The sequence below is a fragment of the Pteronotus mesoamericanus genome, unplaced genomic scaffold, assembly GCF_021234165.1.
Source record: "Pteronotus mesoamericanus isolate MK-2021 breed Mesoamerican mustached bat unplaced genomic scaffold, CSHL_Meso_final contig_657, whole genome shotgun sequence".
In the NCBI taxonomy this organism is placed as follows: Eukaryota; Metazoa; Chordata; class Mammalia; order Chiroptera; family Mormoopidae; genus Pteronotus; species Pteronotus mesoamericanus.
Genome location: NW_026555229.1, coordinates 156,743 through 177,614, shown reverse-complemented (window position 1 = coordinate 177,614; position 20,872 = coordinate 156,743). Strand labels below are relative to the sequence as shown.

The following is a 20,872-nucleotide window of genomic DNA, read 5'->3' as shown; positions in this document are numbered from 1 at the left end:
AGAACCTTAAGGCCTGGTCAGCTTCAATGTTGACTAATCCTATCCTTAAAGCAAAAAGAAGGAGGGGGAGGAAAGGAAAAATAACTTGGTACCTGAAGGCTTTTCTTTATTTAGCTTGGGGAGACTTGGGACAGATAAAAATGTGGCAAAGAGAAGGGAGTAAGAGGGGGTGAGAGGCTGTCTTTGATTAATACTTTACTCAAAATAATAGCAGTGTGACTTTATTTACATTTCACAAAATATTCTGACCTTTACTGCTCTGAAACTAAAAATGATTTCTATAGACACAAGGACTTGATTAATACTTCGTCATTAACATACATTGGATCCTTTGACTTGTCTTTTCAGGTTAGTTCATGTATTTTGTTAAGGTTGCTACAGGGAAGGTGCTGGGTCTTCATTCCACATGCATGGATTCTGAATTCGGGTTAGCAAGATACTACGAATTGGGAAGGGCCGCCGGTTTCACCCTAACACTTTGGAGGGATCGTCTTGGGTGTAGTGACTAGATATCCTGCATTTTCAGGACACTCTTAGTTTTGAAATCAGTTCCTGTAAACACCCCTGTGGCCTCAGGGGTACTGCAGTGCAGCCACTTCCATGAGAGGTTCAGATCCTCTCTTGGCGCCCAGAGCTCTGCTTCCTTGGGTGGGGGGCGGTGGGGGGTCTGCCATGGCCATGGAGGGCCACCTCACAGCGCAGATGCCCCTGTGGGTTTCATTTGTTCTGGGGTCACAACGTAGGCACTTACCCCGAGCACGATGTTTGCAGAGCAACCCACATAACCGCATCTGCCATGGGTGTGCGTGTCCCAAGGAAAGAGAGCCACTTGAGGAACCAGGCTGAGGTGGAATCAAAATATTATGAGGGCTTTTCTCAAACTGTTTTCGTAGCTGCAGATACTGCGTGGTAAATGGTATTGTGTAGGGAACCTTAGCATATGAAGCAGGTCACAGCCAAGGTGGGCTGCTAGAATGCACCCCGTAGCAGGCCTCAGGACTCCGTGGAACTCAGCAGGCTAGACCAGAGACTTGGGGTGAGCATCAGGATCTGTCTCAGCCCCAGCTTCCAGTTTCGCCAGGCCGGGGCCCCGATGTTCCAGCTATGCTTGTGGAAATTCTCTTGAGAAGGACCTTTGGCTACTTGTCCCCATACTTTCCTTAGTGTCAGGCGGTGGTCATGTCCCAGGTGACATGAATGTACCTTCCCAGCTGCAGGTTCTGTTTGGGTGGGTGGGCTCTACAAACGGACTCCTCTCAAGTGTGTTTTACTGTGGTGAACTTCCGGCTTAGGTCCTTCCCTCTTGGCCGAGCCCCTGGTGTGGCTGGATGCCCTGGCGGGACGGTGGGAGTGGGGGACAAGTCCCTCGTTGCCCTACCTTGGCCACGTTTCTCCTGATTGCATTTTGTTTTGTTCAATAGATGATGATTCAGATCTGTACTCTCCTCGATACTCCTTTTCTGAAGACAGTAAGTGACTTAGAATATCCTGGTTGTGGGGGAGGAAGCAGAGGGTGTTGGATAAGGGAAGACATCCTCCTGTTTTCAGTTTTCATCAGTTTTAAGTCTCTTGTACCCACTTTCCTTCTCCAGCCAAATCTCCCCTTTCTGTGCCTCGCTCAAAAAGTGAGATGAACTACATTGACGGTGAGAAGGTAGTGAAGAGGTCCGCCACTCTTCCCCTCCCGGCCCGCTCTTCCTCACTCAAATCCAGCCCAGAAAGGTGAGTGCTCCCCTCCGCAGTCAGCTCTGTGACTTCGGGCGCTCTCACGCGGTCTGCTGGTCGTGTCCCATCTCCCGGTGCTGGGCGGGCGGGCGGCCTTGGAGCCCGGAGTCAAGCAGACCTGATTTTGAATCACTCTCCGTCATGGATTAGCAGTGACTTATTCTTTCTGAGTTTCAATGTTCTTAGCTATATAACGGGAATACATTTTACATTCGTTAGGGATGTTACAAAGATAAAACAAGATACTGATGTAACATTTCTATAACTATCATTACTTTTTACCTTTTCACAAGAGAAATCTTAGCTGTAAGATGTGTTTTTATGTTCTTTGCATATACTAATGGAGCCCGTAGCAGAGACCATAATTTTATTAGGAAGCCACACTTTTTAATATCAATTTGTTTCTGTGACACACATTATTGAGACAAAGCTTGGACTGGTGGTAATGATGACGATAGTCATCTCTTAACACCTGCCCAGAATGACCCACTATGCTTTCATTGGGTTCCTATGTGCTCTGGGACAACCTTCTTATGCCTTTGGACTGGTGGCCCGTGCGCCTTCTACCACTTCTCAACACACAAAAAGCCTCTAGCCCAGCTGAATTATTTTTCCCGGGAAGACATACTCATTTTCGCACCTTCATACCTTTTCCATCCTCACAGACAAATAAATGGCTGTTTTGAAAGTCTCACACATGCATAAATGGCATCTGCCTGTGGAGTTTGATAATTAATTAGAAAGGAAGCCTGGGTATACGTATAGATCCTTTTCAAGTGCATCCATCAAACTGGGTGCATTCTGTGTGCAGATGGAACCAGATGCTGTGTGGAAATAAAAGCACATATAAATCATTGTCTCTGTCTTCAAGAGGTTTATAGCCTTGCAGGGAAAACTAAATATAATCACAGTGCAAATGCTATATTATACATGCATAAAAATTTTGCTGATTCTAAGGATTCATGTATCCTTGAAACCCACCTCTGGATCAGGTTAAGTATCTGTGCCAAAGGCTGCGATTTTGGTGATTATAGAGGGTGGAGTGTAGAATAGGAAAGAATATGGTTATAATAGCAAATAACATTTATTGGGTGGTTACTGTGGACCTGGTAATTTACATGCACTGTCTTGTTTAATCCTTGCAAATGGAGCCATTTTTCTGAAGAGGAAATTAAGTAGCAGGAGATAAAGTGCTAAGCCTGGATCACCAGGTAGCGAGTAGTGTCGCAGGGGTTGGAACCGCAGCCCGCTGGCTCCGGCACGTACATTCTCTCTCCCTGCACTAGCGGGAGTGGGAGGTACAGGCATGTCAGGAGAGCAGAGCAAGGTGAAGGATTTTTCCAGAGAAAGCTTTGCTGTTGCTGCTTCCCTCCCTTCTCTTCTCTCTGCTTTCTAGGACCTGGTTTTGAGCTCAGGACACCTCAAGCCTTTTGTGAAGCAAACACAGAGATTTAAGTGGTTGTATTGAGAAGGGAACCAGCACAACTAAATGCTTTGCACCGAGTCCAATTTTACGCATCAGATATAAAAATTCCTTGATTGGGCTACAGTCAGCCCACGTCAGAACATGTTGGATGCCAATTTCCATGAAAATAGCTCTAATAGGATTTTCTTTCTACAGAAACGACTGGGAGCCCCCAGATAAGAAAGTGGATACAAGAAAATACCGTGCAGAGCCCAAAAGCATTTACGAGTATCAGCCGGGCAAGTCCTCCGTTCTGACCAACGAAAAGATGGTAATGTGCATATTACAGTTCTCTTGTCTCATCCCGCCCATGTTCTTTAATCCGGATGCATTGTGCACTTGGATTACATTCTTTCTCCCTTGAGATAGACTTGCTTTGTTTAGAAGACAATGAATAAATGAAGTATTTTTACCATTTTCATTTTTGCAGGTGTTCATAAACTAAGTCCTGAGAGTCCTCTGAGGAAGAACCTTCTTACTGTGGCTTTCTAGCGCTTTATGTGCATGGCTTTAATGATTTCAAATTTCCTACTAATGTAAAGATTGATTTTGCTGCTGTCTTTTTTTAAACGTCTAACCATTAATTTAGCAGGCTTATTACTAACTGGACTAAATTTGGGGTTTTTTTAAAGTGATTCTTATTTGAACATGCATACAATTTGTAGAAGTTACTACTGGTACATCATTAAAAGCCAAATAATTAATATGTTGTGATTCGGTGCGGGGGATGGGGGAGCCCCTGGCTGTTACGATATGTGTTTCAGGTCTTCCTTTTCTTATAAGTGCAATATTGAGGACGAATTTCCTTTTCAGTCTGGTCTGTGGTTCCCTACACAAGATCACGTCTCTACGCAATTACAAGTGGGGGAAATAACCTGCAGGGTAGAGCAGGCCACCCTGGGCAAGCGGCCTCTTCTGTGAAACGGGGAAGAATTGTTACAAACCCATTAGTTTCCTGCCTGCCAATCACACTTCCTTTTCTTCACCCTTCATTTGAAAAGGCTGGTTCAGGGTTCTGATCATGGTTAAAGGGATTCTCCAAAGCTCCGTAACATCGCAGCCCTCCAGCCGTGCCAGCAGGGATGGAGTTATCATACTGGGAATGGGATTTTATTAAAATGCTGTTACTACACTGAGTACAGAATAAGTAAGCCTCTGGAATACAGGCGCAAATTATTTTCCCCCTCCCTCTCCTGCTCTCCAATATTTTGAAGGACTAATTGATTCGACTTTTACTAGAATAAAAATGTGACATCTTTAAAAGCACAAAGGGATAAGTAATTCTAATTAGGATAAAGCATTTTGCAGAAATGCTTTAGAGTTGTCATTCTTCAGCATTTTCTGTGTGCCACAGTTATTTTAAGCAAAAGGTTCAGAGAGGAGTGGAGAATTTTGCCTCTGGCTCAACCCTTCATTGGCAGTTCCTCTCTCTGTTAGAAGACAATAAACACAAAACATAACCTTCCACATAGATATTCCTGGAAAGAAAGTCATACTTGGGGTATATTCCTGACATCTTAATTTCTTCTTTGTTTTCTTATCCTTTCCTTGGTTCCTAATAATTTGACCACTATTCAGAACTAGGAAAAAAACAACATAGTTTTGTTTTTCTCCTTGATACCAAATATCTTCCATACGATTCCTTGGGATCATTTATATTGTTTTTACAAACCCAGAAAAGCAACACATAGTACCCAATAGGGGCTCTCTTTGGAGAGCTGTCAGGACCACGCACATGGATGGCAAAGCACCATCAGGCGATCCAGGCATGGGACAACCACCAAAGGGGGCCCATTCCATTCAGTCGAAGTGCCTTTCACTCTATTTAGCACTCTTCTTCCGAAGAGACGGTTTTCATTTTAGAGAGAAATTTCAGTCGAATCTTTATCTTTACAGTCTACCCTTCACAGTAGTTGAATTAGTCCTTTATGTTTGATTTTTCTTTTTTCCTTTTAACTTTGTACGGAAAAGTTGAAACGTGAGTTTCAGAGTCTGAGCCTTGCCCTTTGACATCCAGTGTCTGGCTTGTCAGCCTTTGAGGACACAGACACACATTGTTAACTATGGATGAGTATAATATCTAGCGACAGATGAAGAATCTAAATTTACTTTCAAAAACACACAATTACTTTGGGGGAAAAATACAATCCAAGCTGAGATACTCATGTCTGCTTAAGTTTGGCAGTGTGAGTTGCGATCTCAGTGGCACACGTGTTTGCAGAAGGGTTGAGCGGTAGACTGAAGAGCTGCCTCAGAGCTCATCTACAGCGAACACAGCCCAGCCCAGAGAGAAAACTCTTTGCTACCTTCAAACGCCCAACAGGAGCGTTACAGCCTGGGCGACCTATTCAGCCACTTGGCAAAATCACATGAAGTTCTTCGTAACAACTAGGCCTGTCCTTTCATAGTGTGAATCCATTTTCTTCTCTCTGGCCTTGGAATTGGAGATCATTGCTCAGCTCCTGCTTTGTCAGAAATAGCCTTTTTCAGGCTTTGTTCCTTTTACTTTCCTCCAAATTCTCTTACAGAACTTCAGCTCAATTCACCAAATACAGATAGAATAACTTTTGTATGCCAGGCCCTGGGTTAGATGATGGGGTCCCTCCTCCCATGGGGGAGAAGTGGGACGGACAGACACTGAGGTAGTAATGACACAACATGTGTCTGAAATGTAAAATAAGGGGATTTACCCAACTTGGTTTCTTCCCAGTTCACAGTCACTGAGTTCCTTCCTGGCTTTTCAAGCCTGTCCCTTTGCCCTGTTTTAGCCTGGTATCACCTGCAAATGTAGTGGCTCTGTCTCCTTGTCATAGGGAACATGAGAAGTGGAAAGTGGTGTGGAGAGCACTGGACTAGGACTCAGAGGACCCGAGTTCTGAGTTCAAATTCTGAGCCTGCCCTCTGTCTTGGGGCAAGTCCTTCAACCTTTCTGACCCTCAGTTTTTTCCATCTATAAACCAGAAGTATTATCTGGCCTGCTGACCTCCCTGAGGTCATGAGTGAGAGGATCAAGTGCAATAATGCAGGTAAAAGAACTACGAACATTATAAAGTGCTGTGCCAATGAATGTACCACATTCAGATTATTATTTAACTAAAATCTGAAGCTGGTCTCTGACTCCTATTCAAGCAGCGAAACTGTCCTTGAGGAGCATCAGGCATTTTCCTGGCAAGGCATCTGCCCTTTCTAAGGGTTTTGCCAAGCTGGGAAAAGAGCCCCCAGCTGCAGAGAACTTAAACTGGTACTGTGGAACCTGCCCTGCCTGCTAGTCCCCACATCCTGACCTGCATCCAAAAGGACCATTGCTGGTTGTCCGTCCCACAATGAGGGCAACAGCTGAGTTATAAGTGGCAAAATCAAATACAGATGTTACCACTGTGTGGCGTTACCTCTTTAACTTTCTCTCTGCGTAGCTTGAAGGCCTGAGGCCAGCTGCTCTGGGCCCAAGATGGTCTGCATACCTCCTGACTCAGTTCTCGGGCGCAGTATCAACCTCGACAGTGAAACACTCAGCAAACAACCTTTGGCGATAAAATGGGTTAATTCTTTCAGGACTGAGTACCAAAGCCTTCAGGCAGTTTCCTGAAAGAGTTGGAACGTTTTTTTTTTTAAAGCCTAAACTATTCTCAGAGAGCAGCTTATAAACTGTCTCTAAAAATAATAACAATGAAACAGGTTTCATGAAACCCCATCATATTAGGGTTAGGATGCCCCAATATCTAAACTGTTTTTCTAAACTGTATTGGGCCTCATTTCACCAGATAAATACAGAATCCATTATTTTACATAATTACAGAGCCCATTGAGAGGACTTCTCTCTCAAGATTTAAGCCCCAAGTCCCTAAATTGGGGAAGGTTTTAATCTGGACATTTCCCTCTGATTTCGACTAATTTATGATCAGTGATTTTCAGCTAAAGTTCTTGTCTATATTTTCCTCAATTTAAAACAAAAGTAAAAGTAATGGTGAAGGTTCTAAGAATTTAGAAGAAGGGATTGGTGAAGGTCACTGAGAAAATTTATAGCCATTGCTATAAGCTGCAGAAGGCCTGTTAATGGAATGTTGAGAAAAACCTGACCAAGAAGAGCTGCTTGGGAAGCAGTTGCAGCGACGATGTGTCCACAGGACGTGCAGCCTCCTGCCGCGGGTGTTGGAGCCTTGAGGGAGCAAAGTTTCTTATACGTTGTTTTTAATCTCAGTGGAAAATGTACATTTTATGTTATAACCAGAAACTCACCATCTCTCCTGTGACTATCAAGGTTTTTTGAAACATATACGTATACAAATTTAACTAAGCCATGAGCCTCTAACACTGTTGTCTGTGAACATATCTCCAGTTTATTAAGGGGAAACTTGATTTGCTTTCCAGGCGTTCATTTTTAACTAATTATTTCCAGAAGCGCATGTTATTCCACAGAGAAAGGTACCAGAACTTTATAAATATTTGATTAAGTATGAACTCCCATGGAATCAATTATCAGTCTGTGTGAACTACCTCTTAGAGTTCTATAAGTGAGAAATCTAACCTATTTTTGTAACATAACCCAGAAGTTCCCGCCCCTCGTTCTGTTATCTGTCTTGTTCAGCTTTTCCCTCACTTTAATTTTTCCCAGTTCTTTAACATTTATTTGTTAGAACATAAGGTATATTCTGTCTGTATTCATCCCCCACAGGTGCTCGTTTAAAATGTTTTTTCACTTGTGTCCTCTGTTTTTACTTATGTCATCTTTCACTTTACTGTGTATGGGACATGGTTTCTCACCTACTCATGTGCCATTAAAGATGCAGTATTAACAAATTGGCTTTTATAAAAGTGTCAGTATTTGCATTTATTTTGAAAACCTTAAGGCAGCCTTGCAAATAAGAACTAAATCTGTACTAGGCTGTAAAAATTGTTTGCTCTACTTACCTGGCATAAATGGCTAAATGTTTCGCGTGCTTACCAGGTTATTTGCTCATAACTAATAGTTCCTTCCGAGGGGGAAAGAAGGGCTTTCTTTTCTCCCACAATGTGGGAATACTGTTATGGCCGTATTCCGGTTTCTTATGCAGGGCAGCAGTGTGGTGCGGAGTTCTCCATCACAGCCCATCCGTCTTCTGCCTTAGGGCTGAGAGGGGTTCGCGCACTGCTGCCTAGCTCAGTGTCCCCATCTCGATAAACACGTCCTTCCCCACCTGTTTTAGCTCCATGATTTTGCCAGTGTCAGTAAAAATGGATGATTGCTGCTATTGAATGCAGTTGCTGTATATAGCTGGAAACCACTGCATCTCTACTGGCCTGTTCCTATGTAATCTTTGCATAATGTTATCCTTCTCTCTCTTCCATTTCCCTATCACCAACCCCTATAGAGTCGGGATATAAGCCCAGAAGAGATAGATTTAAAGAATGAACCTTGGTATAAATTCTTTTCGGAATTGGAGTTTGGGAAACCGGTAAGTTTAATAGCTTCAGTGGTTATAGACATTTTTGAAAATAATGCTGTTGATGCATTGTCGCTGCTAAAGAATCAGATCTATTTATAAGGAATTCAAGGACTGGAGGGCACCATGTCAGTTGTCAGTGGTGGGATTATGTAGCCTCACCACAACCTGTAAGCTTTCCAGTGCTTTACTTCACCAAGAAAGGACAGTGCGCGCTGCAAGGATTCCTTGCCAGAGATCCCAGAGAAACAAACACCCTTGCTTGTCTTAGGACCTCCCACCACTAGCAACAAATACCACCTGCCTGCGGACGGCATATCGGGCGTTGGCTCAGTTCCTTGACCAATGTCTTTATTGCATGCTGAAGACCAGCAGGAAAATGCATTACACACTGAGCAGACCGTTTTATACTGTCTAAGACTGTCACATTTTAGATAGGACTTTTAAAAGCACAGGTGCAATGGAAGTGCCAGAGGCAGCCACAGGGGTCTCTCCTTGCAGACCATGACCCACAAGTACAACCCTGTTTCAGGCAACCTTGAGGGAGTGATCTCTATGCGTTAGGATAATAGTTCCCAAAATTTGAAATGAGAGTTAGGAATTCCAGCAAATTTAGTGTTCAGCCTGAAAATATTCTGCAGCTTCCCCCTGGTGTGTCTACGTTGGCTTTGGTCCAACTTGAGTTTTGGCGCCCAAAGGAGGATTTTCTTAGTATCAAACGGAAGAGAAAATTGAGCTTGTTTTTCCACTAGAGATGACTGGAAACTGACTTTAAAACTCCAGTTACTTTAAATCTTAATTATTACGACTGTAAAAAGAATTTACAGGTACAGGGTTTACATGTATAAAAATAAAACATTTTATTAGATGTTTGTATGAGACTTTAAGTATTGAATCTAGTATTTGAATGACTGGGGTTTGGTATGATAGTTTTATCTGCAGACAGGAATTAACTTTACAGTTTAGTAAAATGTTAAATTCCATGGTGTATATTTGTAGTAAGATGAAGACAAAGACAAATTAAGTTGGTCTCTGGGACCGCTAAGTTGATTTAGCAATGCTGAGCTTTGTTTCAAAGTTCATCCATCTTCTGAGATAGGAGCACCTGACTTGCAAACAGCCTGCGTGTAGGAAGACGTTCCTCCCACCATGTCCCCTCCTTAGACACTGTGTCTAATAGCGCTAAGTGGTCCTGGATGAACAGCGCCACCTAGTGACCAGTGGAGAGGGAGGCAGCTAACCCCAAAGTGTGCACCAGCTGCCCCTTCCCAAAGCTTTGATGAACACCTCACTTCTCCTTTCTCTCCCTTTTTTCTCTGCTGTCTACCATTCAGACATCAATGGAGTCAACCTCAGGCAATATTATCCACATGCAAATATTTAACAGTATTCCAACCCTTTTCCTTTTCTTCTTTTTCTTAGAACTTACTCAATTATCTCACAGAAAAACATTTTGATATATAATTTCTCCCTTGTCCCCCTCAAAAGACCATGATTGGCATATATAAAAATACTAAACTTCCATCAGGAAAACAAATGCTATTAGCTTTAAATTATGTATAAGCGAGAATTCATGCCATTGATCTTTGAACTCCAATTCAGAATCCACAATTTCTAGCCATCTCCTTATTGGCCAAATAACTAAATTATTTTTATCTTAAATATTAGCTTTTAAGAAACATTATGAAACAGTTTTTTGCTAATTAATTGTGATTGGTTTATTTTACTAAAGCTGTCATTGCAAATAATTCTATTTTTGTCAGCAATAGGCAGTATTTCAGTTCCAGAGTACATTAAATGGGCTCTGTGAAGGGATTGGTAAATTAACACTGTTTCTACTAGAAACTGTGGTCTGAACACCACACAGCTAATCCAAGTGAATGTTGGGAACATAGTCCATTTGTATATTGGGCCCTTGTTGTAATTTGTATCCCTACCCTATTGTTCTAACTGCCTCTTAAAAGAGATGTTTTTCCAAAATGTCATTTTCTCTAAAGCCATGAGTGTTACTGGCATAAACTTTACAGTCCTTCTTAAATGGGACTACTACTTTTTGTATAGGTCTTTTACATTCGTTTACATTTTTATTAAATTTATTGGGGTGATATTGGTTAATAGGGTCAAATAGGTTTCAAGTGTACATTACTATGATACAAGACTGGTGTGTTGCACTGTGTTCCCACCAACCGAAGTCAAACCATCTTCCATCACCATGAATTAGGCCTCCTATACTTCCCACCCACACTCTGTGTTGGTCCTTTAATGTAATAAAAGGTAATACTTCTGAACACTCACCAAAATAGCTCAATCGATGTCTCTCCTGAGGAACAGTGTTGAGATGAATGGTTCCTTATGGTCTAAGGCATTCTAAGGGCAGGCTCAGTACCTAGTTGAACCAAGTTTAATAACAATGCTATACTTCCAGCATTTGGTAAGAAGGTGTGGTAGGGAGAGAATTTTTCTTTTCACTTTTCTCCTACCCCAGTCACTGTGGGCCATAAAAGAGTAACAGACATAACCAAAAAGTGGCATAAACCATGAAAGCTGTTTTCGAATGTTTTTCAGTCGTGCAGAAGCAGAATGAAATTAAAACTCCTACCAATGCATGTAGATAGATCATCATTTCTACTTTTTATTGCCCACCAATTCAGGACCCCCTTCCCCCGAGACAGGAAAGCCTGCCAGAACTTTGACATTAGACATTCACCCTGGACTCTCTTCCTTTTCAGCCCCTTCACTGAAAGCAACCCCAAACAAGCTGAAATTTCAGCAAGATCTTGACTGTAATACCTTTTAGCCCTAATAGGTTGTTGTAGAATATCAAGTCACTCAGGACTCCAGGGACCGACCATTTTTGGGAAGGTTATTTAAGACCAATTTAATTTGTAAGTGCTGTCTCTTTTTTCCAAACGAGTAGGGGTACCAAAAGTGACTTTAAAAAGTCTACTTCCCCATATAAACAATCTATGAAGTGTATGAAGTGCTTACAGAAAAATGATTGTTAATAGCACTTCATACACACAGAGATCACATTACTGACCTGTTACTTTCAGTGGTGAATGCATCTTGAAATCAGATTACTTTTCATTTGCAAATTCATTACAAAGAGCCTGGCTGTCAGCCTTTTTTCTTCTTTTATTCCCTCTGCAGAAATTGATGTGATTTTTATAAGTAAGCTCAAAGCGAAATGTCACAATGTAAACCAATTTGAATGCTTCTGCGGTTGGTTATAATGAAATTTGCACAGAATTCCAGGAGCTATTAATGATCTCATCTCCTCCGAGGTCATCGTATAAGAAATTTCAAGTCTAATTAGACAGCGCAAGATGGGAGGACAGGGAGGAGGCGAGTTAGAATCAGTTTGTAACTTCCAGGTATCCTACCCTTCAAAGCCCTCCCTCACTAAATTTATAGCAATTCTGTCAGATTTCTGTTGTAGGGATGCAGCCAATTCTATCTTGAAAAGTTAAAGGAGAAAACAAAGAGAAACCTTACAATCCACTGTTTAAATTCATAGTATAAACTCGGATCTCTAAAGGAGATGGAAGGTATGGCTCTACGACTAACAGTGTTAACAAAGTCCAGTAAACAGTAAAAGATTTTAAAAATTGTCTAGATACACAGCGCAAAATTTATCACCTACTTCGTACATGGATATCATTGCCACAAACCACAGAAAATGCATTGAGTTCAGTTTATCCTCCATTGGCCAAATCTCCAGATTCACCCATTTATTAACAAACAATGAATTTTACAGTGGAGAAGGTCACTTCAAAAATGTGGAATCTCAGTGTTGATCTCAGTTTAAAAAGAATAATAAGGAATTTTAAAAGTTTCTGTTTTGGTTTAAATTGGTGTTAATGCTTTTTTTTTTTTCTTCCTTTGCATCTTCTTTTAAGTTTTCAATATTTGGACTCCAACAATGGTTTACTCTGGAGACAGAGACACAGACACGAGCTTCCCAGTTAGCGCCCACCCCGTTGCTTTTAGTTCACTTCTCTGTGTTGAAACAGTTCTCCCCGTGTACCCCTCTTTGTTTGAGCCAGTCTCCATGTTTGTCTTTATGTCTTTATGCTCATTTCTTCATTTCCTCCTCTGCTTCCCATCAGCCTCCCAAAAAGATATGGGATTATACTCCTGGAGACTGCTCTATCCTTCCTAGAGAGGATAGAAAGGTAATTCCGCGCCTCCTCCGTGGGCTGTATGTGTGTTCTCTAGCCTGGTTAGTGTGAGTGTGTTGTGGGGTTTTCCTTTTATTTTCTTAAATCGCTTTTTTTAAACTTGTAACTTTTTTTTGGCTTGGTGATAAATCTATTTAACAGTCTCTTAAGGCTTATACTAATGTTTGAGGGTTTTTTTATTTTTAAACAATGATTTATTCTTCTGACATAGAGAATTTGTCACAGTCACCCTACTCTGAAAAGAGAGAAAATAGGTATTTCCTTAAAGGTAGGTTTCTGTCGTATTTGTAGTTCTCTTTAGCAAGCAGGATAGAGTTTTGAAGCTCTGATTGCTTCAGGATTTATATTTTCTGTGCCTAATGCTGCATTCTCTGTTCTCACGGCTGTAAGTAATTTCCAGTGAGCTCTTGTGTTTTAATCATTCCATCTCTGCCTTATTAAAATGTAACACTAAAGAGCTCATTTTTCAAACTTAACCTTCCATGCTCTCTGCCTTCGCTCTAAACTAAAATACGCTTTCCCATCTTTTCTTTCTTGAACCAGACTAATCTAGAAAAAGATCTCAACCTCTGCCAAACAGAGTTAGAGGCAGATTTAGAAAAAATGGAGACGCTTAACAAAGCCCCCAGTGCAAACCTGTCACAGGTATTTCTGAGTTTTTCTCATGCCATCTGCCCCTTTCCAAGCTCTGTTTCGTTTCCCCGACGCTGTGGTTTTTGCTGTAGGTCAGGCGACGCTGGTTATGCTAAAGCTGCATGGCTTCCTGACTCCTGCTTTACATTCCTTTCCCCCACCTTCATTTTTTACTGCGATTTCTTTTTAGCTTGGCATCTTCCTTAAAGGGGGTTTTCCACGTATTCGTGGGTGGCTGGTGCTTTAAACAGCTTCCCCTCTTCCTCTGCTTTGAGGGGTGACCCTCTAACTTCCCCTCTTTCTCCTTGGAATGCCTTCTCTGAATTTTCAGGGAGCCACTGTCTAGCAGTTGTCATTTTTGCAACCCTGGGAGATCACTTTCAAAAGCATAGCAGTGAGCTTTGAGTGCCTCTCACGTGCACGGCTTTGGCTTTGTCAGAGTAGTCTTATTTGTAATTTGAAAGGTCAGAAAGTTCTCAATGAAAAAATGCGCCCCAGAGGCCAGACCGCCCGGCCACAAAACAAGCGTTTGAAACTCAACCGGCACTGATGTTTTTAAATGGAACGATGTCAAAGGGTGGCTTATTAAGGGATAGGTCAGAAAGAGAGTCCAAGGTAAATGGGCTCCCAAGGGGAAGAAAAATAACCCGATGTTTTGAGAACTGCTCCCAGGGCTCCCTGAAAAAAACAAGAGAGGCCCTTACAAGGAAAGGGGGTCTTTACAGGAAACACAAAGGAATGTGGACACTGCTAAAGAGGCCGGGAAGGCCCCCGTACTGTGGCAGGAAAAGTGGAAGTTGTGAGTGGATCATGTTCAACTTCAGGACTAAGACAAGGAAGGAGGGTCAGACCACCAGCATGAGTGACTTGGGGACCAAAAGTCCTGTGAGTGCCAGAGGCTTAAGCCAGGGGCAGGGTAAGGAAAGCAGGGGCTACGGCAGCACTGGGGGGTGGGGGTGTGGAAGAGAAGCCAGGAACTGCCAACAGATCAGGGGAGCCGGGGTTCAGGAGCCGGAGTCAGTGAAGGACAAGGAAGCCAGAGGGGCCAGCATTACACTCGGGCTCCCTTCAGAACTGGGAGGAGGCGCAGCACCTGAGCCACAGCGCAGGCAGCCAAGGCATCGATGTTGCAGGCCGGAGCAGGGGGCCGCTCCCAGCCAGGGCGGAGCCAGCTAGAGCCCTGGTGGGGTGGAAGGTCTGAGCTAGTTCTGGAGTTGACAGCTGTGGGTGCAGGGAGGTCCTAAAGTGAGCTGGGGCAGGACAGGAGGACTGAAGGTAGTCCAGATAATGCTTGGTTCCGTGTCACTTATGAGGATGGAAGGCAGCTAGAGAACCAATCTAACTGCAACCCCCCGAGGGTCGCGGCGGCTTCCAGTTCCTAGCACCCTGCCTGGGCAGGATGGGCACAAAAAGTATTTCATGTATAAATTAATCATCTTCCCATTGGTTCAGTTACCTGCTGCTGCCCGTTAATCCCTAGTACGTAATAGGGAAGAAAAATAACCTGATGTTTAGAGAACTGTTCCTAGGGGTCCCTGAAAACACAAGAGAGGCCCTTACAAGGAAAGGGGGGATGGAGGTTCTAATTCAGTAGCAAAAAATGGGCTTTGCCTTCAGGAACATGACAGCTGAGTCACACTCTTAAGTAGAACATCCCCAGGAGCACACAGCAGCGGCTGCTAACAGCGAAGTGCATGGTAGGGGCTCTAAGTGCCGGGAGGGAGAGAAGTATTATGGGAAGTCAGGGAAGGCTAGAGAGAGGTAGCCTGAGATCCTAAAGGGCAGGTGGAACTCAGGTACGTGGTGAGCGTAGGGGCGGCCGCTGGAGGCCTGGTAAGGAGCACAGACGTGAACCTGTGGAGGATATGTTGAAGGAATGAAGTAGAATTCAGCTGTAATAGAACATTTGGGGTGATCATAGTGGGGGGTAGGCTTGGGAGAGAGGGTTGAGCCTGGATTATAGAGGCTCAGAAAAGACGATTAAGGAAATGAGTGGTGTTGCCTGCACCAGTGATTTAATTCTGAAGAGTTTCAGGAAGGGTAGTGTCATCGCTTAGAAAGGCTGAATCGGAGGGAGGCCCTCCAGGTGGGGGCTGAGAGGACCGGGAGGCAGGTAGTGGTGAGAACCCACCCTCAGCAGCACAGCATGGGGGGAAGGGGGGGAAGCAGAGGAAATGGCTGGGGGACACGCTAACTAACTGGTGTGAAAAACAAAGAATGGGGTGGGGGAAATTGCAACTCTCAAGTTTCATCCAGGCAGCTGGAACAATGGGGACATCAGTATGTCATGTAAGAAAGATGGGGAGAAAAATCAGGGATGAGATGAAGGATTTGGTTTTAAGCCATTTATTTTTGAGGCGTTGGCTGGGTATCCCATAGGGAGTATCCGGTAGACAGTAGGAAGTGTGAGACTGGGACTCGTGGGAGAGGCCGGGCCTTAGGAAAAGTCAGTCGGGGTCACCTGAAGAGAAGTGACATCCTGGGAGCAGGTGAAGACTCCAGATCTAAGGGTAAATGAAAGGGTGAGAGAAAGGATGAAAGACCAAGAACTACTATGGGATGGTGATGACAGGAACAGGAGGCCAAGGGGAAGGTCAGAGAGAAGGCCGTCCCCAGATGTGGGGGCAGTGAGATGTGGAGTGAGGAGACAGGCGGGAGAATGACCCCGTACTCCGGGGAGGTCCCAGAAATAGACTCTGAGGAAAGGGCAGTGGGTCTGAAAACGAAGAGGTTTCTAAAAACTTTTGGGGTTGCTGGGTGAGGGGTGGAGGGGAGCTACAGTATGTGGTGAGGAACCAGGGGATCCCCCGGGGATACAGCACTGACTGAAATCATGCGGTCATGGCAGGAAGGCATGGGGCTGTTCCCAGAGGACTCAGCAGGGTCATGCAAACGTTTTTCAACAGGGAGACCAGAACATCATCCACAGAGGTGGGTGAAGACCCAGGCTGGAGGCGGATGCGAGAGGTCAGGCTCAGGAAGAGAGAGCGGGCAGGAGAGAGCAGGCAGGCAAAGGAAGGCCAGACCGACGGACCGATGTGGAGGTCGGAGGGGGGCCTCCTCTGAGGAGTGATGGGGAGCAGAGGGCGCTGCGCTCCTGGGGCAGAAGTGCCCTCAGAAACGACGGGATCCAGGGGGCAGGGGGCCAGGGGCCTGAGTTCCCGATAAAGGCCTCTCTCCCATCATCTCCCTCTTTCTATTTCTTCCTTTCCTTTTCCCTGGTGTTTCTCTTTCTCTCCTTTCCTCAAATACCCCTCCTCCAGATAGATTGTTTTCCTTGTAATAGTCATTATTGAAGATAGGAGCATCTTTAAAAGTTAATTTTTTTTCACTGATTTATTCAACCATCGCATTATTTTTAAAAGCAAACATGTTGTGTTTTTCTCTCCAAAACAACAACAGAAACCTTAAACTACACGATTATGTTGCTTTTCCTCTGCATGGAGCTCTCGATTGTTTTCTTCCTTTTGCATAGTGGCATGTGATCTTATGAAATATTCCCCACTGGGGCTGAGTGGTCATTAATAGCTTTCATAAAACTGCATTTCTCCCCCTTTTCACACCTCTAAATCTGCTGGGGCAAACAGATGATCCAAACACAGTGTATTCTGTACCTAAAGTTTTGGGTGACTCTCTCTGGATGTGGCATCTGGGGTGCATGAAGGAGTCTGGGGAGTTGGCAGGGGGGTCTGAAGGTCGGGGGGCACTGGCGTAGGGTGTGCTGTCCATGCCACAAATGCCTGTCGGCCAGATGGTGGGCCCGTCCGCCCAGGGGGCCTGTGACTGAGGGACAAGTAAACCAGGAGGTCATCTCCTGACCCACCCCGGGGGCCTTGGCTGCAGCCAGCCCCTGGGGGGCAAAAGACCAGAGACAATGAGAGCACCCCCTTCCCAGGAATCCTCCTCCCAAGGAAAGGCACCTGCCCTGCCCAGTCCTGAGTCCCTTCCAGCCGGGCTCCCCTTCTCCCAGGGGTTCCTGGCTAAGTTAGCAAACGGAAGGGACTTCTCTCCTTCCCCTTGACTTGAAATATCTGAGTCAAAATAAATCATATACTCTCTTTCTCTCTCTCTCTCTCTCTCTCTTTTTTTTTTTTTCTTTTTTTTTTATTACATTTACAGAGCTCAGCAATCAGCCCCACTCCGGATATTTCTTCAGAGCCTCCTGGATAGTAAGTTGCCACTTTGTTTACACAACTTAATGTATGAAATGTCAAAAATGGGAAGAAGCTTGTGTTTTATACCCAAGTGTGTTTTATTTGGAGCCTAGTGGCTTTGAATGACGTATGGTTTGGTGATAGGTAACGATTCTAGTCTTCAACTTTTTTTCTTCTGTTTTTCTCCTTCTCTTCCAAATTAATTTTGTGATGATTCATGTTAATTTTCATAAGCTTTTCCTATGTTGTCATCTTTACCCTTAGAATGTGATTCACGTTTACCTCACTTGCTGATTCCTGTGGGAAGGGGGTGTGTGAATGTGTAAGTGGGGTTCAGGTCCTTGGGCAGGACCTATCTCAGGGAAGGAAGGGACCGAGAGGAAGGATGGGGCCGAGATTCTCAGAGACGGGGCTTTATTCCCCCGTACCGATTCTTAGGGTTCTCCCTGGATGATGTGTGCACACCTCACTCACTTGGGGCAACCTTCCCCATACCAACCTGCATCTTCTCCTCCAAATCATCCCCCAAACTACCCCCCAAACCCTCCTGCATTCTCTGCCAGATTCTCTGTCTCAGAACTTGGCCATGTAGCTGTTATCTCCGCTGAAAATGGTTCAGTGCTGCTTGCCCCAATCTACACACAGGGTAAATAACAGGCATTTAAGCTTGTCTGCGAACACTCTAACTGAGCCTATCTGTGTCCATTCCCATGTTAGTACCTCTTGGACACTGACTTTTGTTGGATACCTGAATTATGTTATTGCATTTTTATAACGGCTAATAAATTATACACTCCTTGGGAGCAAGGACTGCCTCTCCGTCACACCTGGTGCACCCCGCGGATCTGGGAGCTTGTTTTGGTCGGAGCAGCTCCTCATCTTACCACCATCGGATCTCTAGCTTATTCTTCCAAGTATGACAAGAAGGGAGGCACAACTATCACCTGTCCCATTTGGGTTGGGCAGATCCACAGTGAGCCAAAATCAACTGCTCAGATAGAAGCCTGACTTACTCCGATGCGGAGTTGATGGATATTTGTGGCAAACATTACAGTCACTTGGGCATTTTGCAAAAGTAGTTTCATTGGCCAGTCAATTATCTGGGATTAGAGGAGTTCACTGGAAAATTGGGGGGGAAGGCTTAATCCTTTTAAGGTAGTGACAAAATCTCTAACCAGATCTATTCTGTGAGTATTTCTTCTATAAATATTTGAGTGACTGAAAAAAGGCAACCTAAGCAACTAAATTAAAATCATTAATTAATATATTAATGATTTTAATTAAAATACCCCAGACTCTCAGGTGAAATTGAGATGATGTATTAGGACATCAGCGAGGGGGAAGTTTCCTGTCTTTAGTTTCATCTCCGCGAAGGTCAGACATAAAGTCTCCGCGCTCACTGTGAGGGTGGTGATCAGGCCACCGATAGGACAGAGAGGAGTCAAAGCTCAGCCTTATCATCGGGACTGCTCACCTGCTCCCTCCACTTTGGGCTCTGAGGTTAAGGAGCTAGAACTGTGCCCTCAGCTCCAAGGATGAGAGGTCACAGGACCTCTAAGGTCCCAGAGACATGCTGTCAGAGGCAAAGCCCACCAGATGACCTTAGACTGTCTGTAGATAAAGGGTTTCTTCAAGACCACAGGTCCCTGATCCCTGAGGTCACCTGTTTGTCAGGGGAAAAGCTTGCCACTTTTTCAGGCCTGACTGCCGAGTGCCTGATTGGACCAGATCCCTCTCCGCCCCTGCTGTTTCCAGGATTGCATCAGGTCAGCCCTGCTGCCTGGTCTCCCCCCTCTACCTCCTCACCCTCATCTCCCTGAAATGCACAAGATAAAAAATGCGCCTGTTCCAGGTGGCCAGGTGGGCGAATTCCTCAGCTCTGCTGGATCTGAGGCACTGTGCTCGATATCATAATAAGAACATAAGAAATAGACCTTTAATAGTTTGGAGGGGTTACACACACACACACACACACACACACACACACACACACACAATGAATGCTAGTGAATAAGAAGGCAAAGTAGCAAGTGATTGGAGGAGACTATAAGGATTAAAAGTATACAGAAAAGAAAGCAGCGCCCACAGACTCTCAGAGTTAGGCACCTAGTTCTGGAATGAAATGGTGACTTTAACGATTTATTCAGCATTTACTGTGTACCAGGCCCTATGCTAGCATCTTATGTGATTTACCTCATTTAATCCTCTCAATATTCCAGGATCAGGCGTTATTTTTAATCCTCATTTGATAGGTGAGGAAACAGGCAGTGTAATGTCCCAGGCGCCACAGCTGGTGTGTGGCAGAGCCATTCCTACTGCTATCAGACTAGCAGCGGTGAGCGTCTAGGCCAGGGGCTGGTGCTGGCAGTAAACTCACCTGTGCCATACTGATTCAAAACTGAGGAACAAGTTAATGGAGAGCATGCTGCAATTTACTGTCTTTTGAGTGACTGAAAAAAGGCAACCTAAGCAACTATTTATAATATCATGTTAGCAGGATTGAAGGGGACTAATGCAAACTGCTTAAAAGAGCAAATTGCTGTCAGACTCTTGAGTATTTGTGTACATAAAGATATGTGATGTTTTAATTTACCAAGCTCTCTTGTTTATACCATTGAAATAGGTCTCCAAAGACCTTTGTTTTTTTCAGCCTTAGCCTAGCTCATGTGAAATACTTGGCAGGAATAGAGGAGATATTTTTTCCTCCTGCTATTCTACCATTTGGGGATTTATCAGTAATTCGAGCTTGGTTTTCTCCCAGTTTGTTCAAATGAGTAAAGTTTTTCTGTATTTGGAACTGGTGAGGAGCCAGCTTAAGTGCAGTGCCTGACACATAGGAAAGTGCACTGTAAACATTTGCTGAATAAATGAAGGCACCTATAAGGCTTCATTAACTAGAATCTGACTTGCTCAGCACCAAGGCAGGCAACTTGTGGACTGAGACTGGCCCCTTTCACTCAATGGACAGGAACGATCTGTTGAAAGAAACATTGGCAAGACCTAACTTAACTCAAGGGCCGAAGAAAGGGGGGTCATAAATGGTTATTAAAAGGACCTGGGAACAGCGAGGAAGAAATTCACCTTTTGTCCTAAAATCCTAATACACTTACCAGCCCTTCATCTCAAAAAATACATTTTTATAGTTGCAATCACAGCGTATGTCCAATTTTATATTTTATTTCTGTAGAGTTAATTAGATCTATAAATCAGCAGTGCAGCCTCCTCATTTTCATCATTGCTTAGCATTCAGCGTTAAGTAGCACTAACCCCTTCTTTGCCTAACCCAAAGCACTT

The 20,872-nt window shown here is 44.1% G+C and overlaps 1 protein-coding gene across 31 annotated transcripts in view; it reads left to right on the top strand.

Annotated features, from left to right (window-relative positions):
• Window positions 1-20,872, top strand: part of SORBS1 (sorbin and SH3 domain containing 1) — a 128,591-nt gene that overhangs the window by 63,116 nt on the left and 44,603 nt on the right. For 19 of the 31 annotated variants that reach the window (XM_054581270.1, XM_054581242.1, XM_054581243.1 and 16 more), the window contains 7 exons: window positions 1,422-1,469; window positions 1,593-1,722; window positions 3,347-3,461; window positions 8,539-8,622; window positions 12,720-12,785; window positions 13,335-13,436; window positions 17,544-17,593. In XM_054581270.1, coding sequence (XP_054437245.1) covers window positions 1,422-1,469; window positions 1,593-1,722; window positions 3,347-3,461; window positions 8,539-8,622; window positions 12,720-12,785; window positions 13,335-13,436; window positions 17,544-17,593 — 595 coding nt within the window. The remainder of the gene's footprint in view (window positions 1-1,421; window positions 1,470-1,592; window positions 1,723-3,346; window positions 3,462-8,538; window positions 8,623-12,719; window positions 12,786-13,334; window positions 13,437-17,543; window positions 17,594-20,872) is intronic. The other 12 variants (XM_054581273.1, XM_054581260.1, XM_054581258.1 and 9 more) reach the window with 2 other exon arrangements.